Genomic DNA, 10,282 nt, shown 5'->3' with positions numbered 1-10,282 from the left:
GAGGTGAGGTATTTTAAACAGTCAGATACAGCTTCTCGTATTTCCAGGGATGCTCACTTGAGCTCTAAGGCCCTGGCTCTTGAGTTTGGCTGCTCGTTGAGATTTTCGGGGGCAATTCTAACAAAACACTGTTTCCTAGATGAACAAACAAAACAGAAACAGACTCATAGACACGGAGAACAGACTGTTGGCTGCCAGATCGGACAGGGGCTGGGGGACTGAGAGAAAAGGTGGAGGGATTAAGGGGTGCAGGCTGGCAGTTGCAGAACAGCCCCAGGGACGCAAAGTACCGCGTGGGGAACATGGTCAATAATATTGTAATAACTACAGATGACCCACGTGGGCACTGGACCTCTTAGGGGGCGTTTCTTTTTAAATTATAAAAATGTCTAATCACTATGTTTTATACCTGGAGCTGACATAAGATTCACTGTCTACTGTGATAGAAAAACAAACAAATTAAAAAACCCAGTTTACAGCTTACCAGCTGTGGGTATTTCTGGGCATTGGGACTATTTAAAAAATCCAAAAACAGCAAAAGTTAAACCACCAGATTAGTGAAATAGTATGTAGTAAGTGTTTACTGTGCAGATAGGAGCATTTCACACACCGGAACTTTTCAGATCGCAAACCGACGCGAGGCTGGGAGGCAATGAAAATACAGGGCGGCTTAGAGGGTGAAGACGGGGATGTGGTTCACCCTTTACAGGGGCTGATCACTACGGGGGGGGGGGGGTCCCCATAGCGGGGTATTTGGTTAACAGTGAGTGCCTGATGCCTGTTTAGGAAGACGATGTAAAGTTTCCTTTACGGTGACCAGAGGCATTTTACAGGAAGTGACCTGCGCTCAGGCCGGTGCAGTGAGCTAGACTGGGTTTGCTGATGTGGCTTAAATGGTTTCATGTCAGGAAATGTTATTTTTTTAACTTTATTTTTATTGTTGACGCTATTACCGATGTCCCCATTTTCTCCCCTTTGCCCACCTGCAGTCCGTCCTCGCCCCCCTAACCTTCTCTCTGGCCGTCACCGCCCTGCTGACTGTGTCTACATGTCCTGCATGCATGTTCTTTGGTTGTTCCCTTCCCCTGCTTCATCCAGTCCCTCCCCCTTCCCTCTGACAGCTGTCAGTCTGCTCCATGTATCCGTGTCTCTGTTTCTATTTTGTTTTTCAGTTTATTTTGTTCATTAGATTCCACATATGAGTGAGATCAAATGGTACCTGTCTTTCCTGACTGGCTTATTTCACTTAGTATAATAACCTCCAGGTCCATCCATGCTGTCGCAAAAACGTTCCTTCTTTTTTTATGGCCGCATAGTATTCCACTGTGTAAATGTGCCACCGGGTTTTTTTACCCACTCACCCACTGATGGGCACTTAGGCTGTTTCCAGCACTTGGCTACTGTAAACAGCGCTGCTATGAACACAGGGGTGCATAGGTTCTTCAGAATTGGGGTTTCAGGATTCTTTGGGTGTAATCCTAGCAGTGGAATTGCTGGGTCATAAGGCAGCTCCATTTTTAGTTGTTTGAGGAAATCCCACACTGGTTTCCACACCAGCTGCCCCAGTCTGCATTCCCACCAACAGTGCACCAGGGTTCCCTTTTCTCCACATCCTCGCCAGCACCTGTTGTTTGTTGATTTATTGATGGCAGACATTCTGACAGGCATGAAAATAAATAATAGAAATGCTGAGTTAACTATTTACTGTCCCATGGAAACATCACTGCTTTAACGTCCACTCCTAATCCATCGGGCCGCACTGCAGTGCTTTCTCATGTGTTTCCTGAATCTGTCTTTCTCTGAACTAGAAGGGGCGCTACTCTGAGTATGCATGTGTAAGCCATTTGTTACTTCTTGTCTCTATTTCCAACTTTTGTAGTTAATGGGTAGTTTGCATTTTCTCAGTGATCAGTAAGAGTTCCTGGATTAAGGTTAATTTTTTTAATTTCTAAAAATGTATGGGAGTGACATTGCTTAGTAACATAAACTGGGGTACGATTCTATAACACATGCTCTGTACACTCCTCTGTGTGCTCACCACCCCAAGTCACGTCTCCTCCATCACCATCTATTTGACCTCCTTACCCTCTTCCTCCCCCACCCCCTTCCTTCTGGTGACCCCCACACTGTGGTCTGTGTCTTTGAGTTCATTTGTTTTGTTTTTCCCTTTGATGCTTTTTGTTTCATAGCTCACATCGGAGTGAAATCATACAGTCCTTGTCCTTTCCTGTCTGAATTACTCTACTGAGCATGATACTCTCAAGATCCATCCATGTTGTCACAAATAGCAGCATTTCATCTTTTTCTTTAATCCTCACCCACGGACATGTTTATTGATGAGAGAGAGAGAGAGAGAGAGAGAGAGAGAGAGAGAGAGAGAGAGAGAGAGAGACATCAATCTGTGCCTCCCGTACACACCCTGACGGGATCAAACCCACAACCTAGGCATGTGCCCTGACCAGGAATCGAACCCCCAGCCTTTTGGTGTACAGGAGGACACTCCAAGCAATTGAGCCACCTGGCCACGGTGAGGTTTTTGTTTATTTTTTTGAGAAGTTAGTTAACTGATTTTTGGAGTGGCTGGACCATTATGCATTCCCACCAACAACAGTAGTTCTAACTAGAGTATAATGGCTACAACAGTCAATAAACATTGGTATACCTCCATGCTATTAATTTTAAAAATAGAATATTAAAAAACGCTGGACTGCCTTAAAGGAAGACCAAAGGAGTAACAAAGAGAAAGAAGCTAAGAGAACAAATAGAAATGAAGTCCTCAGTCTCTGTATTTCAATTGTGAACACTAAACACCCGAGATACAAATACAAAGATGGTTTCTACAGCTTCCTTAATATGACTTCACCCACCCAAGTCACAGACTTTACTGAGGGTCAGCCGTGCAAATAAAATCCAGGTTGAAGGGGAATCTAGCCCTGGCCGGTGTGGCTCACCTGATTGAGTGTCATCCTGTAATCAAAGGGCTGCAGGTTCAATCCCCCATCAGAGGGAGAATGAGAGGCAACCAGCTGATGCTTCTCTCCCATTGATCTTTTTCTATTTCCCTTCCTCTCTCCCTAAAAATGATGAAAAAATGTCCTTGAATGAGGATAAAAAATTTTTTTAATAAAAATTAAAAATAAAAGAGAAACTACCCATTAGACAATATCCAGATTCTGTGTAACATGACAGGATTTTGGAGAAATATGAGTGAAATAAAGATACAAAATAATGTAGAAAAACATTTTTTAAATCTGCCAGGTTTTTTATCTTCATCTATGGAATCAAATCTACACCCGCTGTGTAGTGACATTTTTCTGGCCGGCGCTCAGTCCCTGAGCCCCACCAGGCAGGGCACGATCCTGCTGTCTGTATATTTAGCATTTTAACTGTGATTTCAACAACGCGGGAGCCCTAGGATCCCTGAGGATCAGTAGGAAGCGACTAAAAGTGGGAAAACATGCAGACAAGCATGAGCGGTCTGCACTAGCCATGGATGAGAATATACTAATGCACTGACATAAAAAACAAAAATGGAACGCAGCAAATAGAAGGTGACAAAGGGAACCCCCAGCATCGGGACGGTGTGGGCGGCTCCGGTCCCTGGAGGGCTCTGTGGGGGCTGCGGGGTGTGGATGTGCTGCCGCCTCTGGTTGTGTCTGTGCAGGTGACGCACCGTGGAGACACTGGGTCAGACCGTGGGGACAATGAACGTGACACCGGAGATGGACCACAAGATGGCGCCCTCAGGCCCGCCTGGTGACAGTGATGGCCATTACTGAGTCACCCCTCAGGAGCAGCGGACAGGAGGCTGAGAAAGTGTCCCATGTCCCCTGGGGAGCAGATGAGCTTAGTCACATCATTGTTTGGGTGGAGGAACACTCTGTGTCAGGAGCTCTGATCACCATGTTTCTCACCAGGATCCCTTCCTTCAGCTCCTTCTCTTGTCTGAACTCTGTCCCCAGGTCTCACACTGTCATCCCATGTGATCCAGGGGCTGAACTGTCCCCAAGTCCCTCGCCATGTCCTCCTGTGTGACCTGGGCTGGTCTTCCTGTGCATTCTAGTCCCACAGCTCTCACTGCTCTCAGCCTCAGGTGTGTTCTGTGGCTTTTTCTGAAGTAAAACGAGCCCCGGGTATCCCACATGGAAAACCTCTTATGTTTAAATTGGGAAGTCTGGGTTCCGACAGTGCCCTCCGTGGTCCTGGGATCCGTCTCCTGCTCAACAGGGTTTGGAAGAACAGACTAGGGATCCGCCTTCTCTCCAGCCACCCTCCAAACTCTTTTCCATTCACCACCTTCGGACCCACCTCAGCCTCCAAGACCAGCTGACACTGTTTTTTCACCATAATTCTCATTGCCGACCAACCATGAGCTCCCAGACTTGTTAGAATTATCCCACCGAGGTGGGGGCTGCCATCCACCGCCCATCCCCGCTGCACTTTCAGGCCTCCCGCACCCCCTCCCTCTGGGCTCCTGTTTTGACAGGGACAGCGTGGCTCTGCAGGGCGTGGGCCACTTCTTCTGAGAGTTGGCCGGGGAGAAGCATGACGGTGCTGAGCGTCCCTTAAAGCTGCAAAACCAGCGCGGGAGCCGCGTGCTTTTCCAGGACACGCTGGAGCCTTCCAAGATGATGGGGTCAAACCCAGGACGCCAGGGAAGCCACCTTGCCCGTGGAGAAGCCCCTGAACCAGGCCCCACTCTGCCCACACAGCCCCTCAGCCCCGGGTCGCCCTGGAGAAGCACGTCCTGGACGAGCAGGTGAAGCTCATCAAGAAGATGGGGACACCTGGCTCACCTCCCAGGCTGGACTGGGCTGGGCCAGTGTGTCTTCTAAAGGCTCCCCCTCAAGAATGACTAGGAGTCTGTGGATCCCAGGAGCCTTTGGGGGGCCCCTCTGCACCCCCTCGTGTCTGCCTTTTGCCTGAGCCTCTCCCTGAAACCACGGGACACCCTTTGAACCACCCAGGAGTCCTCTCCCACGCAGTGGACCAAATGGAAACAATACAGCTTTGGCAGCAAAAGAAAATTGGGTTCTATTATTTGTTCCAAGTAATCACTTGGGGATCATTGCAGAGTGAATATTTGGGGATTTTCATTATGTTGAACTGAGACCCACTTTCTAAACCTTCTGCTTGACCACCCCTCATGGGACAGAAGACGGCTGTACCTTCCGTATCTCGTGGTGATACGTGAACTACATTTCCTCCCCCAGAAAAAACTATATAACGTGGATTTAAGTCCTTTCCCTACCCTGGCCCAATCCTATCGCTGAGCTGCGTAGTCCCGAATCTGTCTGAGACCAGGATGGCTTGTGGGCTGCTTACAAAATACTCACATTTCTCCCCAAAAGGCTGTCAGAATGTTGGGCATGAAGGCCACGTTATCACTTCTTTTAATGTAAAAAAATTATTTTCTTATTCTTTATTTTTTTCCATTACCATTTATCCACCTGTACCCTCCCCACCTCCACCCACCCTCCCCCATGCAATTACCACACGGTTGTGTCCATGAGTTCAACTTTTAAGTTTTATTTATTATAGTCAACATAGAATATTATATTAGTTTCAGTGGCAAAGCACAGGGATGAAACATTTATGCAGCTTATTAAGCAATCTCTCCAATATCTCTAGTACCCATCCGACACCATATGTAGTCACGACATTATTGATCCTATTCCCTAAGCTGTGTTTTATCTGCACCCTACTAATAAGTAGGACCCTGGGGGAGGGGGGCCTGGTGACCAGCTCCTCACACGACGCTGATAAGGATGCAGCCGCGGTCCGATGCCAGTTGCAGAGACAGCGGTCAGGGATTCTTCAGTCCCAAGGGGAGGCCTGAATGAGCTTCAGCACCAAGTCCCCTGCAGAGCAGCGACGTCACGCTGGGAGAGAAAGTCACCATGAACACATTCAGGTCAGTATCAGAGGTGCTCATCCTCCTGCAGCCCCCCGTGTGCTCAGGGCGGGCCACTCCGAGAGCCCCCGACACCCAGCTGTGCCCCTCGGCCCAATGCCCCCCCTTCCTGTCCTCAGGGTCTTACCACGAGGAGCTGTGAGGGACACAGTGGGGTGTTGCAAGCTGTCGCTGCCTGGGGGAGACACAACAGCAGAGCTGTGGGGGGTGAGCCCCCCTCACAAGCTCCAGCCTCCACTCTCCTGGGGTCCCAGACAGCCCCTGCCTGCACCCAGACTTACAGGCAGCCTGGGCGTAACTCTCCCTGACTCACTGCAGGGTTCTGTGGGTGGGTGCAGGGGGACGGCTGGATCCCATGACCCTAAGGGAACCCTGTACCCCTAAAGTGCAGAGAAGTGCCTGGAACTGTGACTGAACACCCAGGATAGGACCAGCAAACACAGAAAAGTGCATGTGTGGGGACTGGACCTACAGCCTGTCTGGACGTCTGTCCTCAGCAGGGCCCTTCCCCCTGACCTGTGACAGCCGGGAATCAGTCCCTGTCCCTAGTCATCAGGGATAGATTTGTCCTCCACTGTCCCACGGGCCTCACTGAAGAGTAAGTGTCAGCGAATAGGGCTGATGGGCACGCGCCCGTGTGGGGATGCCACGGGCCACTGACCAGGCACAGCACAGTCCCCCGGGGCTTGACCCCCAGGGACACAGGACACGCAGCCCGCCCCGCCCACCTGAGCGCTTCCTCCTCCACGTCACAGCTCCGGCGGCCGCCGCCCCAAGGAGACCCAGGACAGCAGCGATGCCCGCAGTGATGACGCCGGTCTGAGCAGGGGGCTCTGCGAGGGGCAGGAGAGAGGCCAGCCTCAGGCCCAAGTCCTGACCCCGCTCAGGGACGCCCCGAGACGAGGCGCTGTGCCCACGCCCCCTCCTCACCCCATCGCAGGGTCAGGGGCTCCGGCAGCGCCCCGTGCTGCACACGGCACGTGTATCGCTGCTCCTCCCCAGGGGGCACCGCCACGGCCGCCCACTTCTGGAAGGTCCCGTCCCCCGAAGGCCTGGTCTCCACCAGCTCTATGTCCTGGGTCTGGTCCTCCCCGTCGCGCTCCCACGTCAGGGCGATCTCCGCGGGGTAGAAGCCCAGGGCCCAGCACCTCAGGGTGACCTCACGGTCAGAGACGGGGTGGCGGGTCACGTGTGTCCTTGGGGGCTCTGAGGGGCAGGTGAGAACATTCGGGAACTTTGCGTTGGTCATGGGACCCTCCGACACTGACCCCCTTTTCCAACTCTTTCTGTGGGACGCTCGCTCCCCCTTTGCCCCCAGCCCACAGACAGAGGCGCGCACCTCAGTACCTGCCCGCAGCAGCGTATGCTTCCCCTTCTCCTGAAAGATGTGGAACCAGCGGTTGCAAATCATCCGCAGGCGAAGCATCCAGTCCTCCGCTTCAGAGTCATCCATCAAATTGCGACCCACGAGGACCTGGACATCCGTGTCGGCCGTGGCCCCGGAGCTCAGGTCCAATTTCACTGAGATGTATTCGGTGCCGTCGTAGGCGATCTGCCCGTACTCGCGGAGGAGGCGCAGGTCCGACCCCACGAAGCAGCTACACAAATCCTGGAAGGTGTGCAACCCTGACCCCGCCCCTAGGTGAGTCCCGCTCACTGAGCCCCGCCCCGCGGACAGGTGTACCCCCGACCCGACTAGTCCCGCGGCCTCGGGGAGACCCCGGCCGGCCCGTGGGGAAGGGGAGTCGTGCCCGGAACCAGGGCGCGCGTGGCTCACCGTCCTCGCTCTGGTTGTTCTTGGCGCGCAGGTCGTTCAGTATCGCTCGGGCCACCTGTTCGTTGACCTTGAGTACCCGCACCCAGTAGTCCCACAGCTGGGGGTCCGCCTGGTGCACCCACGGCAGCTCCAGCCACGGTTCCCGCGGCACCAGCCTCGGGGTCGCATCAGTGTCGTAGCGCACGAACTCCGTGTCGTCCACGAAGCCGACTTCGACGAACCGGGACTTCCCGCGGCCCGGTCCCGACACGAAGGTGCTGAAAAATCTCATGGTGTGGGTGCCTGGGGGCGGGAGGACGCGCGTCCTGGGTCCCGGTCGGCCGTGGGGGCTGCGGGCCCGGGGGACGGAAAAGGGGGCGGAGGTGGAGAGGAGGGAGCGAGAGAAGGGGTGGGCCTGGGCGCGTCAGGAGTCGGGGGTCCGGGGTTAGCGTTCTGAACTCCAAGTCCCGCGCCCCCGCCGGGTCCCCTCGCTCCTGCCCCGCAGCGGCCGCTCCCTCCCGACCGCGCACTCACCGGCCCAGCTCTCGGTCAGGACCAGGGCCCCCGAGAGCAGCAGGAGCAGGAGTCGGGGCGCCATGACCCACCCCGAGCGTCTGGGGAGAAGGAATTCGGGTTCTGAGTGAGGACTTTATACCTGGAACCACGGAGACGCTGATTGGCTCCTTAGAGTTCGGACAGCCAATGGGAGTGAGAGCTGCGTGAGCGTCATAAGTATCCAGGCAGAAGGACCCGTGAGATGCAGAAGGGAAGCCCGGGGGATATGGGGACACCCCAACAACGAGAGTTTTCACCCCCGATTCGGTTCTTTGGCTGAGACCCTGAGAGCCAGGCCTGGGGGCCCCGGACGCTGCCCTGACCCCTCCTCCTGCACGGAGATCTCTCTGCCTCGCTGTCTCCCTGAGTTCCCCCCAGGGAGTGTTTCATTCAGTGAGTCTAACATTTTGGTTTCCAAATATCTATACAGTCTTACAAAATAATTTTGTCTGTGTGACGTGTATCTATCAATATTTACCGAACAAGGGATAAAACAAAAAATAATTCATTTAGAATAAAATTAATAACCTACGCGTTAACAGAAATAATTTTTATGAAAAATAACTCTTTCCTAAATACACAAAGTAGTGAGAACAGTGGATCTGCTACATTTTGCATTTTTACAAGTCCCAGCGCCTGTCAGCACCATTGGAAGACCAATGGACTTTCACATCTGCGTCTGCGTTTAACCTGTTATTCTGGTGACCGTGCGTGGAAAAGCGCACAGCCTCACACACACACGCAGGGAGAGCACTGTACTGACCTCTCAGACGAGCGCGGATCCTCGTCCCCGATCGTTCACCGAAGCTGCGCAGGCGGGAGGTCCTGAAAGGCTCCGTGCAGAGCGGACCCGACGCCGGACAGTGAGCACGTCCTGTTCTGTGACGTTGCTTGTGCGGCCCCTGTGCTGACGCCTGGTTGTCTAAGGGTCGTGCCTTGTTTCCCCAGGTGATGGCATCTCCCAGTGTTGGGGCGGTTAGTGACACGTTATCAAAGAGTCACCTTTGTTCGTTTCACCGCAGATCCCACTGGAAAACTGTCAGCGCCGGGAAGCGGCCTGGCTCCCACGGTGAGACAGGTTCTCCAGATCCCTGGTCTCCTCCTCAGAGCTTCCATTTTATCAAGACAAGTACGGTCAGCGGTCAGTGCCAGCTGACTCTTCTTGAGGGAGAAGCTCACACTCGTGTTTGGGAACGTGTGTGCCGGTTAACCAAACCTCAGTATAGTAATCCCAGTTTGTGTGTCACGCACGCTCTGAGTGAACATGACATTCCATATAAAAGAGGCTGCTCAGCCCACACAGGCTCCTGTCCGTGGCTCATAGTACTCGCGACGGTAGCAGAAGTGTGTTGGTGTGCTTTCCTGGTCATCATAAGAAATATTTTATGTTTTTAATTCTCTGTGTTTATTAAGGACAGTTAAGAAATTAATCCATCTGTATAATGAATTCAAGATAAATTTATCTTTTTAAAAATATTTTTTATTTTTCAATTACAGTTGATGTACAATAAATATTATATTGGTTTCAAGTGTACAACTCTGTGATTAGGCATTCATATAAATTACGAACTGATCACCTGAGAAATACAGCTCCCATCTGACACTGTGCAGTTATTACAACATTATTGACTCTACTCCCTGTGCCGGACTTCACACCCCCGTGACTGTGCTGTGACTACCAGTCTGTACTTCTTAACCCCTTCACCTCTTCACCCATCCCACTAACCCCCTCCCATCTAGCAGCCATCAGTCTGTTCCCTGTACCTATGAGTCTGTCTGCTCAGCCTGTTCATTTATTTTGTTCTTTAGATTCCACATGTAAGTACAATCACATGGCATTTGTCTTTCTCTGACTGACGTATCTCATTCAGCACAAGACCCTCCATCCATGTTGTTGCCAAAGGCGAGATTCTATCCTGTTCTGTGTGTGGCTGAGTTATATTGTGTTGTGTACATGCACCACTGCTGTATCAGGTCATCTATTGATGAACACTTAGGTAGCTTCCGCATCTTGGCTTTTGTAACTAATAGAGCAATGAACAAACAGATGTATATGT

General features: G+C 52.1%; 2 protein-coding genes across 2 annotated transcripts in view; both read right to left on the bottom strand.

Annotated features, from left to right (window-relative positions):
- Positions 1–5,480: 5,480 nt before the first annotated feature.
- Positions 5,481–10,282, bottom strand: part of LOC149995567 (patr class I histocompatibility antigen, A-126 alpha chain-like) — a 135,769-nt gene continuing 130,967 nt past the window's right edge. Inside the window, exon 6 of the mRNA XM_090259265.1 lies at positions 5,481–6,089. Coding sequence (XP_090115391.1) covers positions 5,932–6,089 — 158 coding nt within the window. The 3' untranslated portion in view covers positions 5,481–5,931. The remainder of the gene's footprint in view (positions 6,090–10,282) is intronic.
- LOC149995574 (patr class I histocompatibility antigen, A-126 alpha chain-like) lies at positions 6,152–8,296 on the bottom strand. The gene is made up of 5 exons (XM_090259372.1): positions 8,205–8,296; positions 7,692–7,973; positions 7,262–7,540; positions 6,845–7,120; positions 6,152–6,747 (listed from the first exon to the last, which is right to left on the bottom strand). The coding sequence occupies exons 1-5, from the start codon at positions 8,266–8,268 to the stop codon at positions 6,503–6,505; spliced, it is 1,146 nt and encodes a 381-aa protein (XP_090115498.1). The 5' UTR covers positions 8,269–8,296; the 3' UTR covers positions 6,152–6,502.

The sequence above is a fragment of the Furipterus horrens genome, unplaced genomic scaffold, assembly GCF_987537825.1.
Source record: "Furipterus horrens unplaced genomic scaffold, mFurHor1.1.pri manual_scaffold_13, whole genome shotgun sequence".
Classification (NCBI taxonomy): domain Eukaryota; kingdom Metazoa; phylum Chordata; class Mammalia; order Chiroptera; family Furipteridae; genus Furipterus; species Furipterus horrens.
The sequence above is the reverse complement of the archived record's forward strand: the minus strand, read 5'-3'. Positions and strand labels throughout refer to the sequence as shown.